The 21,372-nt window shown below is 36.0% G+C and overlaps 1 protein-coding gene across 1 annotated transcript; it reads left to right on the top strand.

Annotated features, from left to right (window-relative positions):
• Positions 1-1,018: 1,018 nt before the first annotated feature.
• LOC130099790 (uncharacterized) lies at positions 1,019-19,849 on the top strand. Its single transcript, XM_056265597.1, has 13 exons — positions 1,019-1,249; positions 1,563-1,669; positions 2,178-2,342; positions 2,442-2,523; positions 2,675-2,785; positions 3,229-3,270; positions 3,389-3,851; positions 3,989-4,149; positions 10,529-10,757; positions 15,438-15,624; positions 17,129-17,180; positions 19,099-19,615; positions 19,680-19,849. Exons 5-13 carry the CDS (start codon positions 2,678-2,680, stop codon positions 19,847-19,849), a joined length of 1,929 nt encoding a protein of 642 aa, XP_056121572.1. The 5' UTR covers positions 1,019-1,249; positions 1,563-1,669; positions 2,178-2,342; positions 2,442-2,523; positions 2,675-2,677.
• The last annotated feature ends 1,523 nt before the right edge of the window (positions 19,850-21,372 follow it).

Below are 21,372 nucleotides of genomic sequence, written 5' to 3' on the forward strand. Positions count from 1 at the left end.
TTTGACAATAGTTCGAACGTCAACAAGAAGTGACGTCACCCAGGATCGCTTAGAGAACCTTTAAATTTGGAATGGAACATAAACAGACATGTGGTTTCAGCTTTGTTGTGTTCCTAGATCCATTTACCACATCCATGTTTTAGACATTCAAAATATGTATTATCAAGTATTATCAATTTTATTACAGTTTTTATATTTGAGCTAACATATCTGTATAATACTAACAGTCTGAGTAAGTAACATTAAGCTCTCAAGTGTCGGCCTACTAAAGATAGGTAGGTTATGTGTAGTCAGCAAGACTTATGACATACTCATATGTAATTTATTCCCCACCTGCAAAACAAGGGCTGTCTTAGAAAATGTTAATGTGTTTAAATGTATATACATTGATATATAAACGTGTATGCAATTAATTAACATGTGGTGTGACTTGACTGTATAGTGCTAAATTACAGAGCTGATTGAAACATATCCCAATGGCTGTGATCAGATGCTTTCTCACTGTGTTTTCAGTCCCTGAGTGGACTGAGCTGCAACCCCCACTACCTGCAGGACATTTGCATCTCTATGGAGAACGGCTTCAAAGGCCAGACTGTGAAAGTTTTACCTTAGACCTAAAAATACACATGCTTTAAAAAACAAGTCATCCTATTTACATGCATAATCTGCATGCATAACCGGTAATCGTCCCAATCCGTACATTAAATGTGCAGATTTGTATTTATTTATTTTTTACATTGTGGTAAATTACTTTTTCCTGTCTTTTAAAATCTTTTAAAAATGGTGCACCATCCCATTGTTTGATATTATTTTTGAACTTTTTCTTTATTAACTTTATCATGTTTTATCTGCCATTGATATAGGTTTGTGTTCTGTGCTCTATTTAAAATGCATACAAAATAATACTAATTATGGAAAGGACTTTTTCCTGATCCAGTTGATGTTTACAACTGGATTTAAAACTAATTTACCACCGGATTCTACCCTTATTTTAAACTAGCTATTTGATTTCATGGCCCAATCACTGCTCAGATAGCAAAATGTGTATCTCTCTATTCCGGGTTCCTAACTCACACTTCATTGTTTGCCATTTGGAAGAGCACAACTTTAGAAGACTTCTACAAGATTGTTTCCTACATTGGAGAGTTATCTTTCTGCTATAGTCTAAAGACTTATCTACCAACAAGATCCTAAGAAAAAGCGCACTGAGCCATTTCTCATCTCACTTTTTTTCTTTCCGAAGTAAAAGGTAAGTTGCACATTCTAACTTCATGTTATGATGATTTGTAAATGCTAACATTATACAATGTTTTTGTATCCTCTTACAATGTAAATGTGCATGCAGATTGGTATTATTGATATTCAGTTTGTTTTTAAAATGATTTTTTAGAAATACTTGATATAAAAAGTATATATTGTAGTGAATTATCACCCACATTGTCATCTTTTCAATAATTTATTGTCTACGCAATTCTAAAGAGTTTTTTTTTTTAGTATTTATTTATTTTTTAACTTGGCATATACAGTAGATCCTACATAAAATATTCTTAAATATTTCACAGGATAATGAGACCCCAAAGAGTTTTTCCTGAAAAGGAAGCTTTGTACTTCATTGCTTCTGGGAAATATAAAGACACATTTGAGAAAAAATTAATGTGTGAAGAGAAAGGTAAGTTACGACTTTCAATTCTGCCATCAGTATGACTTTGCAAAACTTAATTAAAAGCTAAGCTTGGTCACTAAATAATGCCTAATGGTTGGGTTTAAAATGTGTATCTAGAAAAAGCAGGCTGTTAAAACAAAACACACAAGAGAAAAAAAACATGATTGCTTCAACTTGAATCAGTTAAAGGTGGATTTATTTCTGTTTTCCTGCCCGTATTCATCAGCTGCTGATGTCTCTAAATTAAACTCTATTATGTAGATGTGTGAGTGGTCTTGATATTATTTGTATGTAACTGCCAGTTAGACTGCGAGGGGCCTGTTTAACAATGGAAATGATCACTATTCAGTGTCATGATACATATGAGTTTTGTAGTTTTGCACTTTTATAAAGATGTAGATATCGTAGTTGTTTTCCAAGCAAGGCTACCATTTAAAACAATTTAGACAACCTAAACAACTTTATGAATCTTTTATCATACTTAATTTACTCTTATTTATACTCTATTTATTAGGTTTTGGAGTAATCGCCACAAAACATATTGAGCCAGGAGAATTCCTGCTGGAGTATGTTGGAAGACACATTAATGGATCTGAAGGAGAGACCCTGTTCAAAGACTACTCAGCTGAAGATGCCGTTTTTTTTTACATTTCTACTCCTTTCAGGGACAATTTTACTGGTAAGATTAAATGAATGAATGTTCTAATGAAGTATAATGACATTATAATATTATGGTATGTTTATATACAGTGTTTTTTAAAAATATTTCACCATACAGTGTTGATGGCAGTAAAGCTACGGAAAGACTCGGACGATTCATAAATGATGACCACATCAAGCCAAACAGCAAAATTAAAATAGTAAGTCTGTATTTAATGTTTCCGTATTCTTTGTCTTATTCTTTGTTTTAATTACTCCTTTTATACAGCCTCATCTTGATTGTAGCATTATTTGACATTACAAACTAGGCAACTATTCAAATGTGTGTTTGTGTACTTTTGTGACCAACAGATAATGGATGAAAAGAAAATGCCACATCTGTGTTCATTTGCGTTAACAAAAATCAATGCAGGAGAAGAAATTGTCTATGACTACGGAGATCCTAACTGCCCATGCAGACAGGTATTTCAGCTTCTATTTCTATATATTTGTGTCTTATTTTTATTATTTTATCAAGAGGTGAGGAAAACTTGGTAACACTTTACAATAAGGTTCATTGGTTAAGAATATGAGCAATACATTTATTGCAGTATTTGTTAATCGTTGTTAACAGTAGTAAAAATACAGCTGTTCATGTTAGTTCATGCTTAGTTCATGCTGTTCATGTTAGTTCACAGTGCAGTAACTAATGTTAACTAATAAAACTTTTGGTTTTAATTATGCATTACTAAATGCTGAAATTAACATGACCTAAGATTAATAAATGCTGTAACAGTGCAGTTCATTATAGGTTCATGTTTACTAAATTAATTATCTAATTTAAACTGAAATCTGTATTACCATGATTAAAATAATGCCTCAATACCCTACATATTGATGCATGCTTTTAATGTAATTTGTTTCAGAAAACCTGTACTTCCACATTCAGAGAGATCAAGGAAAATATGGTAAATATATAGAGAGAGGTTTGTTCCTTCAGCTGAGTTTACTAAGAACTGTATACACTGTATAACATTTTTTTACATTTAAATATGCATTTTCTAAATGCTTTTATGCATTTTACAGGAATCACGATGGAAGAATTCATTTGTAAACCTTGATTTAAAGCCTGGTGTGATGAAAATTGATGACCTTATCATCAACACAGAAATGAAGATTGCAAATGGATGCAATGCTGCTGAGATTTTCCCAGGAGTCTTCAACAACTGCAAAGTTGCAGTGAAACGAGTTGCCAAACATGTTTCCAAAACTGAAATGGAAATGGCTCATTTCCTGAGTTCAAAAAATGTACAAGCAGAGCACCTTCTGCAACACATGTCAGTGTTGGAAGACACTTACTTTGCCTATTTTGTCTCACCTCTTTGTGAATATAGTTTAATGGAGCTGATTGAAAACAAGGATTTTCCCGAAAGAAAAAGCCTGATAGAGAATCGAAGACTAGAGATCTGCCAGTTACTGCAAGGACTTCAGGAACTGAATTCATATGGAATTTTGCACAGAGACCTGAAGCCTGAAAATATTTTGTTTGGTAAGAGCAGTCTGTGGATTAACCATAATTATCCTGTAATATCAGCAAAAATTACCAGTTAAAATACATAAGCATATGATAATGTGGATGTCATTTTAATTGTTAAAGTTTTTATGGGCATTTGTACTTTTCTACAGATATCAACAACAAACTGTACATCGCAGACTTTGGAGCAAGCAGAAAACTGGATCTGGCACAAACCACACTGCTCTCTCAAATGGCTGGATCTTTTTCTTGGTCAAGTTTTGAAGATGTTGGAGGCATGCAATACAAATACAAGAAAGAATCAGATATCCAGGTAAGGGTAGAAAATATCTTGTTAAAACCTGTTAATTTGTGGGAGGATGCCGGCACATTGAAGTGTTCTTTAATTAATTGCATGTAGTTGCAAAGTTACATATAGTCAGCATAATGGCTTTTGGGGTTCATCACAATAAAGTGTTAAAAAAAACTGCACAAATATGCTCCACAAACAAGTTGACAGAAAGGAAACCCCCAAAAAGGGGCATTTCAAAATTTTGAAAACCACTGGTAGTGCACTAAACACTCTCATGTATTGTTTTTTGCATTCATTAAAGGAGTCATAATGTGCAATTTTCACTTTTCCATGAGAATCAATGTATGTTATGATTGACTAACGATTATACATTGGCCGGGATGCCGATATTCAAAAGTGAAGCGTTTGTTTACCCCAGGGTTCTTAAAGGTGCTCTAAGCGATGTCACGCGTTTTTTAGGCCAAAACATTTTTTGTCACATACAGCAAACATCTCCTCACTATCCGCTGGCTGCCTGTCCCCTGAACACACTGTAAAGAAACGCGATCTCTGTAGACAGCCCAGGCTCCACACACAGCAACAAAAACAAACTGCAGCGACCCGCTCCCCAAAACATAACAAACTGTTCTAGCCAATCACCGACAAGAAGGGTTTGGGGGGTTAGTGTGCGGATGAGGAGGAGGGAGGGTCTAGCTAGCCTCCGTTTTGTTTGACAATAGTTCGAACGTCAACAAGAAGTGACGTCACCCAGGATCGCTTAGAGAACCTTTAAACTAGCCAACGTGCACGCGCACTCAAATACGAGATTTCAATTTCTCCCCCGACTTGACGTCAAGACGGGGCCGGATATACCATATATGGACACCGCAGAGGAGGCCCGCCCTGCCCCTCTCCCCATCATATTCAGTGACAGTCAAGAAAGATGCAGAAACGTAGTGCACACGTGAGTTGCTCTGTGGTTGACTGTCATGATCCACATTCTAATGTTTTTTCTTTACCCAAAACTGACCAAACTACAAGGGACAAGTGGATGAAATTTATTTTCAATGACGCTGTTCCAACAACCATCTCAACTTGCTCAACGTTAGGTGTCCGCGCTAAACATTTCACAAAAGAATGTTTTACAAATTTGGGGCAATATCACGCGAAGTTGGCATCGAAGCTACGTTTGGAAAAAGGTGCCATTCCAACAATCAGGGACTTGCCTGAATTTGAAACGGTAAGACTGTGTTTTTATTACTATATTTTGTGTAAATAGCAGCTAACTAATGCGGTTAATGTATGTGATGTAAACACGGGGAATGGACTCGACGAATGCTAGCCACATCTTTCCACTTTAAACAGACTAGAAAATGATACAGCTATTATTTAATATAATCGTATACAACATAACAATGACAACATATCATTGTATTGATTTTTTTATATAATAGATAAGGATAGATATTAGATACATTTAAAAAACAGTCAAGAATTAATAAACATAAAGAAAAACATAACGTTACATGTCTGCAGATGAAAATTATTAAATATCTAAAAAACCACAACGTCAAAAAAGGCAAAAACAACACATTTTGGCAAACGTTAATCTCTATAACCACTGTGAGCTGAAAATAAAGTAGACTACATCTCCGTTAATGTAATCTACATTAAATTAAAGCTAAACTTATTTGGGAGAAAATAGCAAAAAAACGTTTTAGCTCGTTACTGATGTTAATGTATATGTCTCAGTCAAAAAAATTGTCTTTACCATTCAGAGACATGTTGATGTAGACGTCCTTCAATTGACTGTTGTTCCTCTTCCGTTTCCAGCTCTGGTTCAGAGTCTGGCTCAAACATATACGGTTGAATCCCGTAGGTCGCGGCCAGGTCGGGTTCATTAACAACTTGCTCCATGATCTCTTTTTGTAATGATATGCTGAAGTTACCTGCGGTGTCAAGCCCCCTCCTTCCTGCCACCAATCAACGCGCCCCTCATTTGCATTATTAAAATGACCGTCCATGACAGCCAAAACCTCGCATCAGATCTCGCGAGACAATAATGCATTCAGAAATAAGGGTCAAACGAGCTCTCTGTTTATTTTTTTCCAATTTTTCTTTTTTAGAAGGGCATGAAATGACTATAATAGAGCGTGGGTATCAAAGTTAATACTACATTATGACTCCTTTAAAAGATTAATTCTGACCTCATGTAGAAAGTCCAAAACTTACTAAAACAAATGCAATTATGATGTTCCATGAAATTCCTTATTTACAGTACTGGGTAGATAACTTTAATATTGTAGGCCTACTCAGTTACTGATTCCAAATTACATGACACAAATTGCAGTCAGTGATATTATCTAAATAATTTACAATTTTATTAATTTTATTACAATAATTTACAACTTAATTCACTAAATTATTTACAAATAATTTACAATCCTGAAATCTAAATCATTTTAGGTAATGTAATTGGACTATGTTTTGATTACTTTTGATTACCTAACAAATTTACCACATGGATTTCAATAGGATAATCTTGTACCATATTGATATAATACAATGAGAAAGAATATATATATATATATATATATATATAAAAAAGTGTATTAACTATTGCATTAGGTCAGGGCTTCTCAGACTGGGGTTTGTGATGGAACTACAGGGGTTTGTGAGTTTAATGAAACTCTTTAAAATTATTAATTCATAATTTTTTTTTTTTTTTTTTTTTTTTTTTTGAAAGACAAAAGCCTTTCAAAAGACTGTAATATGAGGTTAAATGAGTGGCGATTCAAATAATGAACATGTTTGTTAGGAGATGATTCGATATGCAATGTTGCAATGTTGAGAAAACACTGTGAAATGAAACAATTTCTGTAAATCCAGTGATCAATTGCTGTATTAGTTTTCAGTGATAGTCAGTTGTGCAGTTCCACAAAACTGAAGAGCTTCTGAACATATATAAGCTTTTTAGAAAGAAAAAGTAAAAAAGATAAATTATTAGTAGTAGGGAGAACCAAATATGTAATCCAGATAACATGTAATCAGATACTACCCAACACTGCTTATATGGACATCCAGCTGTCACTGTAAATTAACGTAAAGCAGGTATAAACATTATGAATAATATAGTATAATATGAAGGAAAAAATATAATCTTGGGTATTTACATAAGAATTCACACTATTTTTACTACAAAATGTCATAGTGCATAAGTACACCAATTTGATTATTTATTTATTCGTACATGCCGTTTTACAACATTTTTGTTTTATGTCCATGAACGGAAAAAAAGGAACAGGAAGAAGAAATAATCTTGTAATATCTGTCGCTATTTGTGCACATAAAAAAAAACAACAGTAAAAAACAGCTGCTTTATGAATGGATCAACCCCAATCCTCACCCCAATCACCAAATATTTTCAGTAATACCTATCTTTACACTTAATTATCACCATTAATATAATTTTCTTTGTAACATTCCTGTATTTTTCTCTTATGCAAATTCTTCTGTTTTTGTAATACGTGCAAAAAAAGTTTTAAAATAATATTGCCGCCTTTGGCCATCTTCCTCTGATACGAGAGTGAATACATTTTGTAACGTCCTATGCAGAACTCTCTGCTTTGCTTTCCACATAAAAATCAAAATCTTCAAATCAACCAAACCTTTGAATTTTAGCAGTCTAGAACTTACAAATAAACTATTGGTGTGTTCTCTGTAGCCTGTCTTGTTTATAATCCTTAATGCTTTTTTCTGTAACAAAAACAGAGGTTTTGTGTTACTAGGGTATGTATTACCCCAGACCTCTGTGCAGTATCCAAAATATGGAAGTATTAGGGAATTGTACAGCATATGCAATGAAGAGTAGTCTAAAACATCTTTAACTGTGTACAAGACCCCAATGCTTTTACACACTTTACTCTTAATATAAACTATGTGATCTTTACAATTCAATTTATCATCCAAAAAAACACCAACACATTTTATTGCATTAACTCTTTCAATATCAGTTCCTTCAATGGGCTCTATGCACGGCCGTATTTCCGGTGAAGGTCTAAGGATGCTGGATTACTTCCGCCGATTGTAGAGTCCAATGCTATACCGAAAATGTATATTGGCTTTTATACTCTATGGATATACTAAAGAAACGTTAGTCACAAAAACAGACAAAACAGCCACCCCTCATTTTGTTTATGCTTCTTTGTTTATTATATTACCGGTAAATAAACATAACTATATATAAAATTACATCTAAACGTATTAAAGTTTTGTTTCAAAGACGGAAGAACAGTACATTTTGTAGGCTCTGCCATAATGCCGTTTTCCTCGGTTTTCCTCCGCTTGAAATCTCCCCAACCGGAAACTGAAGAGCATCCTTGTGTCAAATGCCGAACTTAAGCGTGCATATAGCCCATTGGTATTTTTAGCTTTTTGCGATTACCAAGAATCATGTATTTTGTTTTCTCCCAATTTAAACATAATTTGTTTTTGTCAAACCATTTCTTAATTTTTACCATTTCTGAATTTATATTTTCTGTAATTTCTGACAGATTATTTTCAGAGTAAAAAATGTTAGTATCATTGGCAAACATCAAAAACTTTAATATCTTAGACACTTCACAGAGGTCATTAATGAACAAAATAAAAAGTAACGGACGGACCCTTGTGGAACTCGACATATTATGTCTTTTAACTCAGATGTTTTACCATTACTTTGAACAAACTGCTGTCGATTATTGAGATAACTTTTGAGCCATTGATGAGCCAGACCCCTAATGCCACAGTTGAATGATTTTGACAATAGAAAACTGTGATTTATGGTATCAAATGCTTTGCTAAAGTCGATAAAGACCCCCACTGTGTATTGCTTATTCTCAGTTGCAGATGTAATTTTTCCTATGAGTTCAATTAATGCCAAAGCTGTTGATCTTTTTTCTCTAAAGCCATATTGTTTTTCAGTAATTCTTTTATGTTTTTCTAAAAAAAGTATTTATTTTTTGAACAAACAACTTTTCAAGGATTTTAGAAAACTGAGAGAGCAATGACACTGGTCTGTAGTTGTTAAAGTGGTGTACATCTCCATTTTAAAAAAGTGGAACGACCTTAGCAACCTTCATCTTCTCGGGAAAGACACCTGACTGTATAGACAAATTACAAATTAAAGTCATTGGTTTAATAATACAGTCAATGGTCCTTTTTACAACGGTCATGTCAAGTCCGTCACTATCAATAGATGTTTTATTTTCACATTGGCTAGCAATATAGGCAAAATGTAATTTTTCCTGAACTTCACCCAACATCGATTGCATTATTCTACTTCCCATTCTACAGGTGGCATTTTGACTATGTTTAGATATGTCAATTGATTTGGCATTATTTTCCCCAATATTAATAAAAAATTAATTAAATTCATTGGCCACATCTATGCTATTGTTCATAACAATTTCATTGTATTCAAAATATTCAGGTAACTTTATATGTTGTGAATTTGGTTTCATTATATTATTTAATATTTCCATGTTGTTTTCACATTTCCTTTATTATCTTTAATTTGTTTATTGTAATAATCCCTTTTAGTTTCTCTTAAAATTGTCGTCAATTTGTTTTTGTATTCTTTGTATTTGGCCTCACAATTGGGGAACCTATTTTTTTACAAATTTATTTACTATGCCTCATCAGATCACAGAAGGAAGGTATTTCAAACACTTGAATGACCTTATAAGTGAGTTAGGAGCAAAAACATGGTTTTGATCTAATAAAATTGTTTTGGTTTGATGCTGTGTAAAAAAAAAAACATGCCACTTAGTCCTTATTTACCTGTTACCAAGAGAGATTATTTTGTCATATGCTACTTTCACACTATGTTGCAATTATCACAATTTAAAAACATTCTACTTAGAACTGTTCAGTTCATTCAACTCGTAATAATGTGTTTTATGGCAAAACTATCAATGTCTAAATTATTCTGCAGTGGTAAGGTAGTACAGGTACAAGTCAAAGCTCTCAGGAAATTCCCAGTTTAGAAGTTGTTAGGGACTGAGATATATATTCAAAATAGACTTGACCCTCCCTTCGCCCCATTGTATACGAATGGGTCTATATAGGCCTATAAGTTGCGTCAATAAAAAAATTAGGGGGGTTGGGTGGGTGTAGATTAAAAGTTTACATGTATGCAGTTATAATACTATTTTAGTGTGACCACTATGAGTAATTAAAATAAAATATATAGATATCAGTTCTGCCAAAAATGCATACACTTGTTCTATGTTCAATTGTCCTGAATGCTAATATTCAGAGCAGCTTTCATCTAATGAGCACAGCAGCATTTGCTCATTATTTCAATCATCTTTATTCATTCTGTACAGTTTATTTGTGACCATTACTGAAATAATTTTTGAAATAATCTTTTATTTCAAAGGTCGCAGGGTGCTTGGTGCATTACATCCTGACGGATGGGCAACACCCCTATCAGACAACTACACCCTACTCAAAGGATCCATTTGGGCTATCTCAAAATGTCAAAATGGGTAACTTCATTCTTCAATGTGAAGAAACATGGACAAGACAAAAATATATTATTAGCAGAATGCTGTCTAAATCGATTGAAGAACGTCCCACCATTGAGGAATGCCTTCAGTCTTTCACATGTATGTTCCAAGACATACACTCTTCTCTTCACCTCATTAATAAAACATTGTAGATTTTACAAGAATGTAGTAAAAAAAAAACACACACACACATTGTCTCTTTCTCTCTCACACATATGTAGGCTAGTTATAAACTCTTTAGACTTTTAATGATTAGTGCTTTATTTTTAACCCTTTAAGTGTCACCCCCTTTTTTTAAATATATACATGAAAATGCACATTTCAAACTTAAATGGTTGTAATTCAAGAATGCTTTGGAATATAGACGTAAGATTGGTCTTGTTTTAAAGACATTTGGCATTTTTGTAGAAGTGAAATAAATTAAGAAAGTGAAACAGAAAAAAAGTTATAGAAGTTTGAGTTTATGAAAATGTACAATGTAAAAAATTTAATTATTCATATTTTATATAAAATATATATTTTCAAAACCTGGGCAACTCTAAAACTGCAAAAAAATCAAAGCCAAAAATCTGAACAAGTTGTGTTTCAAATTTTAGGTTGATATCTCAAAAAATTAGCTTTCAGTAAGATTTTGTTTGGGCACAGTACCAAAATTTTTCACTAGATGACAACCAGACTCCATTACTGCCCATATAAGGGTGCCTCCATTTCCATATGTGTTTTGAGTGATCTGAACCATTATTTCCACAATTGTCATACAATTTATGAAGTAGGCATCCTATTCAGAAGTAATATGAGAAGTTTGGCAGATTTTGATATGAATTCAACCTCTAAGAAACACATAAAAAGAACAAGTATGTGCGTTATAGCTTCCTGCCACATCACAAATAGTGAATCTATAAATTTTTTTCTTTATATTTAAAAAAATTCAGACCTTTTTTTCTAAAATAATTGAATGGATGCTATCTTTTGAACTCTTGGCATGAAAACAAACAGGTTTCTACCCTTCTTTCATGATTTTTCATGTTCATCACGAAATAAAGGTCTAAACACGCCTTAGGAGTATGAAAATATTATTGTTGCAAATTGATAAATTACGGCTCCTCTGTAATTTATTTTGAAAATCAATCATGGAAACTAGAGATTGTAAGCTTTCAAATGATATATAGTTTGTCAAGATTAGTTTAGGTTTAATATAGGATATTACTGTTTTAAAAATGTAATGGATTTGGGCCCACCGGTGGGCCGGTGACACTTAAGAGTTTGTGGTTAAGAATCGTGTAGAAAAAAAAATCCCTTATTTTGGAAATGGATTCCGGGAAATCTCCCTTATTTTCAATGTTCAATGTTGACAGCTATGGCGTATGCACGCTTTGTACATGAGGCCCCACTGCCCAGGTCTCTACGGTAGCATTTTTCGTCAAGTTAGCTCGTTTCGATAGAGCAGGGTGCAGCGGGTGCACGGCTTTGTATTACAGAGGACAAATTACGGGTGTGGACATGGGATGGAGTTCAATTGTCTGATTGACTTAAATATATGAGAATGATAGTCAAAATACCATAAAAGCGCATGATTTTATGAAAATTAATATGAAAAAAGTCTCAGCTGTGTTGGGGGCCCTGCCAAGATTCTTTTCATGGGGCCCAAAATCCTTAGCAGCGCCCCTGCTTTTGCGCAATGAAAAATTATTAATAGCTTTTTTTGTTCTGTTCTGTCCTATCTATCATATGTTGCTGCCTCATTAAACAGCTGTGCTATACACTTAAAAATGTCTTAATTTTATAGTAGACTATATATAATAATTGATCTTTCTGAATTTTATCTTGTTTTTCATGAATGTATTTTACAACAATACAAATAGCAATATGTAACGTTTTACTTGATTTAGTGCTACACTTATTGTCTCTGTTCCCCCACTAAATGTTTTTTTCACTAAATGTTCAGATTTTATACAATTATTGTTTTTCTAGGCCAAATTTTACTGAGTTATCCACTAATCTAGTTTATAATATAATTTTTGTCATAGGTTATGATCATATATATTTTTTGATTTGTTGTTTTTATTTATAATGAAGTTGTCTGTATTAAGTAGATTGTGTTTAACACACAAAAGAGTGATTATCAGTTCAACAGAGTTATAGAAATTCTACCTGATTTAAAAAAAAAACTGCGCTGGTATTGGACCGGTATCGGTTGATACTCCGAATTTTTGGTATCGGATTGGATCGGTTCAGTAAAAATAATATCGGGACATCCCTAATATTTTCTGGTAGGCTATATCTAAGTTACCCAGGAGCTCTGTTGACAAAGGCTTAGCTTGATGAATTGAGTCGTTGAACACAGCAGGAGGGAACACAACATTAGCCAGCTAGCTAAAGCTCTGGTGGAAAATTATTAGCTAACGCTTCGGAGGCCATAATACTTTTGACTCATGGCTGAAGTTAAGTTTCTCCAGCTCTCCAGGTTGGCAAAAAATGCATCTCAAAATGCATCAGATTGATGCTTTAAAATATGGAATATTTAAAAAATTTCTTCCGGGGGAGCATGCCCCCGGACCCCCCTAGAGGGGTAATATCCGTCTCAACTTTTTCACCCCTGACCCGTTTTCATGCCTGCTATAGTTCCTTTTACAGACTTATACAAGCAGACTGTTGGACTGATTTGTGTGTGTGTGTGTGTGTGTGTGTGTGTGTGTGTGTGTGTGTGTGTGTGTATAGATAGTTAAAGCTCCTGTAGGTAACTTTTGAAAACATGTATTTGCTAAAACTGTCATTATGTCCTGACAGTAGAATATGAGAGAGATAATCTGTGTAAAAATCAAGCTACTCTGGCTCCTCCCAGTGGTCCTATTGCCATTTGCAAGAAATACACGCTCCCGGTCAGAAACAACCAATCAGAGCCAGGAGGAGTGTCTTAGCAGTGTCAATCACGCTCGTGTCCGCGCTGATCACACCCCTCTCTTGCACAGCGCGAGCCGTCGTTCAAACTCAAGATTGCCGGCGTGCTGCAGCTGTGCTTATGACGGAGAAACAACCTAAACTGCCAATTCTCGAGTGACACCTGCTCATAAAACAAAGAGGTAAAAGGAAAAAGACCGATGACGATAAACAAGCGAAAAAGAAAGAATTACACAGAGCCCATTGACTCGGTGTCAAAACTCTAGCTGCATAACATGTAGATGTAAAATGTCACGCACTCTGCTAAGCAACAATTGAAACCTGCTAATTCACTGGCTTGTCATGTTGCTGAAATAATGTACTAGCACACCTTATCTAGCATTATATATCGCTAGAATAAGTACTTACTTACTGTAACGTTAGTTACCGTTATATTAACGTTATCTTACTAGCTATTTATAACTTATAGATAGAGTGCAACGTTATAAAGTTACATGTAGGCTATTGGAAAATACATAATGATTTGAGGACCAAGTTTGTAGTCAAAGTATGGGCAGGCCATAGTCAATGTAAAGCATATTATTGACGTTTAGTCCCTATTAGTGAATGTGCCATATAACTTTTTATCCGCTGTTATGGGTGGGCCTGTTTACTAGCCTCCGCGTTCACGACAGGCTCCGCTGTGGAGGACGAGCTGTGGAGGGAGGGCTGTAGCGCAGCAGAGAGCAAGGGGGTGCAGGGACCTGTAAGTTGTGCTTGTTCAAATTTTCAGGCTAAGTCAACGTTTTCTCAACTCCCTACTGCAGCTTTAAATAGATATAGATAAATATCTATATACACAGTATTTTATATTCATTTTTTTAATATTATTTAATATTCATGTATTATTTATTTGTGTTTCTGTGAATAGCTGTTACAGTTCTACAAATAAAGCATTCTATCTTTTTACCTATCAATTAAATTAAATAAAAAATGCACCTGAATGCAGGAAATTAAGGCTGCGTTCCAAACCGCATACTCAATGAGTAGGTACTTAATTTCAATGAGTACTTACTCAACGAGCGCGAAAAGAGTAGGTACTTCATAGCCAAATCTCGTTGAGTATGAATGCGATCCGGACATCATCCGCCATGTTGACGTTATCATGTGACCTATGACGTTATCACAAGCGCAACAATTTAAAAGTTATGAGCAACAGGTGCACCGACATCTCACTGCATCAGTACAACCTAACTAGAACAGTTTTCATCAGCGTCTGAAATGGTTGGCATGTCTGCAATAGCTAGACGAATGTGTGGACAAAGGAGACGTCGGGCTGCTGCTCGGAGATCTCGCCTTTGGAGAAGACTGATGATTTTATACTCAAACAAAGCAAGTATTACTACTTAAAAAATTAAGATTACCCCAGAATGAATTGCATTACTAGCCCACCCCAACACTTATGCACAATAATGACAAATGCTGACCAGCACTTAATTATATAACATTTTCTTAATTAAAATTATATATTTTGGTAAAACAAGCAAACTGTTGTATTGTCATATGACATAGATGTATGAATACACACTAGACAAATGCAGCTGATGTGAATACATACAATTTCCTTCAAGCAATGGTTAATGCAAGAATTAATGAAATGAATATTTTATTGAAACATGAATAAATATTTAATATGAAACATGAATAAAAATAAATGAATGAATAAAATATATCATATCACTATAAAGAAATACATATACAAGTCAATACCATATGAAACATTGCTTAATTCAAGCTTTTTGTTCTAACAAACTATGATGTATTTACAGGCGGTGAACCCCACATCATACTGCCATCTCAATAGAGCGGTTCCCATTCTGCGGCTTTATCTTGATGAAGCAGCTGACCACCGTGCCGCCCACCTTCGCCTGTCTATGCCGTCCATCAGGTCCCTGATTGCTGCAGTCAGACTGGAATCGGACCATGGATGGGAACGGGAGATTGAGGTCCTTGTGTTCCTGCACTGGCTGGCCCATGCAGCATCCTACAGGGTGGTGTCGCAGGCCTTCGACATCCCAAAGACCTCTGTGTATTAGGGCTGTCACTTTTGAGAAAAATCTAATTCGAACGGATATCGAATATCAAGCAATGTATTCGAATATATTCGAATATCTACGAGCGCCCCCCACCCCCACCAAAAAAAAAAAACACCGTAACGGAAATCACACATTTATTAACAGTCTGACAGTCATAACCAGGACTCAGGCCTGTCTGAACTTTTTTTTTTTACTTAATGTTTTAAACAGCAAGTTATCAACTTAATCTATATGAAGTGTCACTATGCATAGCAAATCACAAAATCACAAATAGGCTACTTATGGGAAAAAACTGAAGCGGAACAGCACGGCACAAACAATAAAGTGACAACTTAAACAGCAGCAGGAGTAAGGCCTATATAGCCTAGCCTAATTCATTTCTTAATATTGTTTGCTAGAAACACCAATTTATCAACTTGATCTGGATCAAGTGCGGCTCTCTTTTTATTGACGATGTTCCCCGCGGTGGAGAACACGTGCTCGGAGCGCGCACACGTGCCTGGCACACATTTGCGCGTCTTTACATGGACCCTTATAATCGGATTGACGGCTCAATCGGACTAAAAAAACCTTCATGTAAACACCTTAATCGATCCGATGGTTTACTACTTTTGTAATCCGATCGAAAGAACATGTAAACACTTGATCAAATTGAAAACCGAAACTAAAAGGACTGCGCATGTGCAATGACGTATTACGCACGGAGCGAGCTGTTCTTCCTGTTGAATAAAGTGTCATATAAATGAGTGTTCCGTTAGAAAAAATTGAAAAAATCTCATTTCACTCAGCGTCTGTGAAGTGGAGCAGAACAACGTCCCACCAGTACTTGTTTCAGATTCTCATCCACAGACGACTGGTTTTGGGCGCGGGGTTTTACTGCGTGATCAATATAAGCAGCACGGCAAATCATGCTCATCGTCTCCAAATCATGACCAGAGACGGATAAATATTAAGTCTGCTGTTTAAAACAAATAAAGAACCAAGAGAGGAGAGTAGTTATGCGCGAACAGCGGCATATTCGTGCAGTGTGCGCATGTCAAAAAGTAAATTCCGATTTGAATCTTGTGACATATAACGCGCACATTACTTTATGTATCGTTCATGTAAACACCGTGTTCGGATTCATCAATCGGATTGTCCATTTCCAGACACTACTTTTTAGATGAGTTGGAGTAGAAATTGTCCGCTCAGGCTGGCCGTTCTGTGCGTTATCTTCCATTTTCAAAACAGGGTGGCTATTGGCTATTATTCGCTTGATTTGGTCATGAGCTTACGCTACAATACGTTTAGAGTGCCCGCTACTGGATGAGATGGCAAACAATAAAATAAAAAACAAACGGTCTAATCATAGACTGTAAAAAATGCGCTAAACATGGCACTTTAAAAACCGGTTAGTTTATTTATAGTTCGATTACGGATATTTCACGTCATGTTCGAATGCATATTCGAATATCGAATAAAAAGTGACAACCCTACTGTGTATAACATTGTGCACAGAGTGAGCAAGGCCATCATGGGAATTTTGAGGAGGGTGATCTGTGTAGCCATGGTCAGATCTGCCATTTTCTTAAACTGCTGGTTTTGCATTCTTTTAATTCAGAAACTATGACAAAAGGGTCATTGGAACTGCTGATTAGATTACCGAGTCACTCACAAAGCCTCTCTGTTGTAATTTGCCACACAAAGCAAATGGGGCTTGGATTTGATTGAATTACTGACTGGAATCAGAATCACGTGGAAGAACCCCTCCGAAGGTGACAAGACGAACATTGTCCATTCAGATAAGCGCACACACGTGGAATCCCCCTTTGGGGTTTTTCGCTTACACACACACAGAAGAGAATTGTGAGATTAGACAACTGGCCATTGTAGCCGTTGTTAAACTCATCAAATTCGAAGCACCCACGCTCACACGGGACTGGTCGCGAGTTCACCCCCCCCCCGTCACCATCGGTCAATGAACTCTGAACATACATACATACGCATGAACACACACGAAATACTCTGAACACATGGGATCAAAAATCCCCTTTTGTAAATGTATAATGTTTTGTGATTGTGTTTTCATGATTCCCTGATGACAAAACTGGTATAACTGTAAGCTGTTATGATATGTGACCAATTTAACATCCGTTTTAATCACGAAAATCATGTATCTGCATTTCACTAAGCCCTAGGAATGCCGAATTTGGTATGGTTGTAATCAGAATAATCAAAGAAGATTGAATCATCAACCCAAAATGTAATATGATGCATGCTTTTATTAATACTAGTTTAGAAGTGTGTTTCGAACAAGTTTATCCCCTATGCACATGATCCGTAAGGCGTGAATCACGAGGTCTGACGACCCGCCTTCCTGCAACACGATTGGATCAAACACGTGAGGAAGGCGTGTCCCTCGCTCCTTCAAAATAGACCGCCACCTTATCCTCTGTGCAGTTTCCTACGCCAGAGAGAGATGCCTAAACTTTCCTGCTAAACTCCAGCCGGAGTTTTCCTTCTTCGTCGTTTTTCTACTTTGTTTTAAATCTAAGTTGCTTTCTTTCGATCTACCTCAGTTGATAGTTCGGTTTCATTCAAGAACGAAACAAGTTTAAGATTAATCGCCTCTCGTACGGGCCGCAGCTGAAGCAATCGCAAACATCTGCCTCCTACCGGAAGACGTGCCAGACAACTCCAACCACGCTGTCTTTGTAACACAACTCAACACAAAGGGACCGTGTTTAAATCAAGTAACGTACAAATCTCAATTAAGTGCTGCTTAAAGTTGTCTCGATTAATATTGGAATCCTTTGGGTCTCTGTTGAACTGTTTTGAACTGTCTCTCTCTCTCTCTCTCCCTCTCTCTCTCCCTCTCTCTCTCACCTCCCTCTCACTCTAACTGTCTCCTTTTAAATACGTCATATTGCAATCCTGTATTAATTGTTTGTTTTGATATGCATATTATTTACTCCTGCGTGATTTTTAGTAGTCTATATAACCCTTAGTATTGTGTTATTAAAATTCCATAATCCTTTGAATCGAATCTGTCTCATTGTCCCATGATTGAAGTCTCTGTAATATGTCAAAGATCTGTAAGTTACCAAAGCTCTACCTCGGTTAACTATTGTAAACATCTGAAAGTGCCGTATACGAGCAGATACTTCCGTGTGGCCAGCGGAAAATATTCACTCGGTATACAGGCAGGTAATCTTGTGATATAAGGAAGTTTTCATCTCCGATTCGCAGGACGAACCAGGATGCATGACAAACTAATTTGGAATCACATGTAAATTGACCCTGACAATTAATCTGACTTAACCAAACCAAATATCAATAATTACTACGATCAATCGTGTTAATTATTCATATATGGTAATGTTTAGTCCATTCCCTATTTGGGATAATTTAATTTATGTATGCGATTACATATTCATTATCTAATGAATAATATTCCCCATTTGAGTTAAATAATTTCCCCAAAACAGACTCATTTTCGCTACATCTGCTTTCCGACCGGAGATGACCTGGAGGCAGTGGGAGCAGGATTTGCACAGCTGTCTGGGCCACCAGCTTTCAGCAGAGCAGTTGGTGCAATAGACGGCTGTCATATTCGTATCAAACCTCCAGCAAATAACTCCCACTGCTACTTCAACAGAAAGCTGTTTCACTCCATCCAACTCCAGGCCATCACTGATCACCGGGGGAAATTCCTTGATGTGATTGTGGGGTATCCTGGGTCTGTGCACGATGCCAGGGTGCTGAGGAACAGTCCAGTGTATGCTGGCAGTGTATATCCACCTGCAGGAGAGTGCATCCTCGGGGATGGAGGCTATCCTTGCCTGAGTGCACCCATCTGCCTCATCACCCCGTACAGAGAGCCGCTGCAGAACCCCTTTGCAGGCTCGTTTCAACAGCAAGCACTCCCGTGTCCGCAACATCGTGGAGAGAGCGTTTGGGATGCTGAAGACACGCTGGCGCTGTATCTTCTTCAAGGCCTTGGAGGTGAGCCCTGCCTTCGTGCCTGAGGTTGTTGCGTGCTGCGCTGTGCTTCACAATCTCGCTCTAGCCAATGGGGACATCGTTGAGCCAGAGGATGAGGAAGACCATGATGACGGCCCCCCTGATCCCCACAACCTTGAAGCAAGAGTGGGAGAACAAGTGCGGGACAATCTGGCTGCTGCAGTGTCTGCTCCAAACATCCCTGTGCCGGCTCTCCAGGAGCATGACTACCTTTAAAACATTAAGAAAGATCAAAATGTTTTAAAATTCATGTTGTCAGCATTCAGTTTCTTGACAAATGTCATTTTATAGGTTTACAATTACATGCAAATATTTGTTAGAGCTTTAAAACCTTTTGTAGTGTAGGGGGATAAACCAATGAACTGGTTAGAAGAAGATTGCTGGTCAATCAGCAAGGCTCTTTACTCCAGGTTTGTCCAGGGTCATTGTCCCTGTAAATAAATGGAGTTAATCACTTTTGATAAAAAATATGTCAAATGCATAAATGTGATTGATATTTGTAAAGCATTTTTTGAACCAGTCATGGGCATAAACAGTCAAAGCTGCTTAGTTTGTCAAGGAATTACTATAATGCAAAATGCATACATAAATTTACTACAATTTATATTTGGTGGGTTAAAGGGTTAGTTCACCTCAACATATAAATACAGCAATTGTTTACGGTTTACTATTTACTTATTTAATGTTTTTTATTGTTTAAATACAAAAGGGAATTTTTGTCAAGTTTGTTCTGCTGGTTTCATACAATATCAGTCAATGGGGCCCAACTTTCAGAAGCTTCCTGGCATTATTTAATGACGCTTCTGAAAGTCCATTGACTGATATTGTATTAAACCAAACAGTACAAACCTGACCAAAATCACCTTTTGTGTTCAGGAAAACAAAAAACAGAGGGATCAAACAACATCAAGGCGAGTAAATAATGACTATTGAATTATTACTATTATGATTTATTTGCTTGGGTTAAGTAACCCTTTAGTCACTATTTTACTGTGTGTAATTTGTGTAAACAGTCTCAAGTTCAGCTTTGGTCATGGAGGGCTATTATCCAGCAGAGTTTTTCCAACCCTAATTATACACCCCTGAATCAATTTAAACCAATTAATAACTGACTACTTGAAATTTACTGACAGGTGTGCTGGAACTTAACCCTCCATGACCTGCCTTTAAGATCCTTGCATGAACTCTGTAAACCTTTAAAAGTCATATAATACACTCCAGTAAAACCAGTGTTTTAAAGTGTTTTTTCTTCTTACATTACACCATACATTCACTAATTATTAATCAACGTTTCATAAATATTTAATTTATGAATTTGATTACAATCTTAAAGTATCACTAAATTTCTAGAAGTCTACAATGTACTGTGAATGCCTAGAAATAGTTTGTTTTATATACATATTATTGTACAAAATTCTTAGGCCACCATTTGTAGTTGTTGCACAGTACTGTGTGTATATATATATATCAGTACCGTATCTATATATAGATTCCCATTTTTATTCACAAATTTAATTCACATCAACCCAAATGTGCAAAAGATCAGAAGATGTTTTTTGTCAAATAATTTATTTTTTGGCGAGCATCTGAAGAACAGAAAGGAACCTTTCATCCCTTTCGTTGGTTTCTCTTTCTCTCCTTTCCTCTCTCTCGACTGCCTCCCGGTGCCATCTCTCTTCTCTTTCTCTTACTTCTCTTTCTTGTCTTTCCTCTCTCTCTCGTCTCTCCCGTTCTCTTCT

The sequence above is a fragment of the Rhinichthys klamathensis genome, unplaced genomic scaffold, assembly GCF_029890125.1.
Source record: "Rhinichthys klamathensis goyatoka isolate OS25496 unplaced genomic scaffold, OSU_Roscu_1.1 h1tg000236l_1, whole genome shotgun sequence".
Lineage (NCBI taxonomy): Eukaryota > Metazoa > Chordata > Actinopteri > Cypriniformes > Leuciscidae > Rhinichthys > Rhinichthys klamathensis.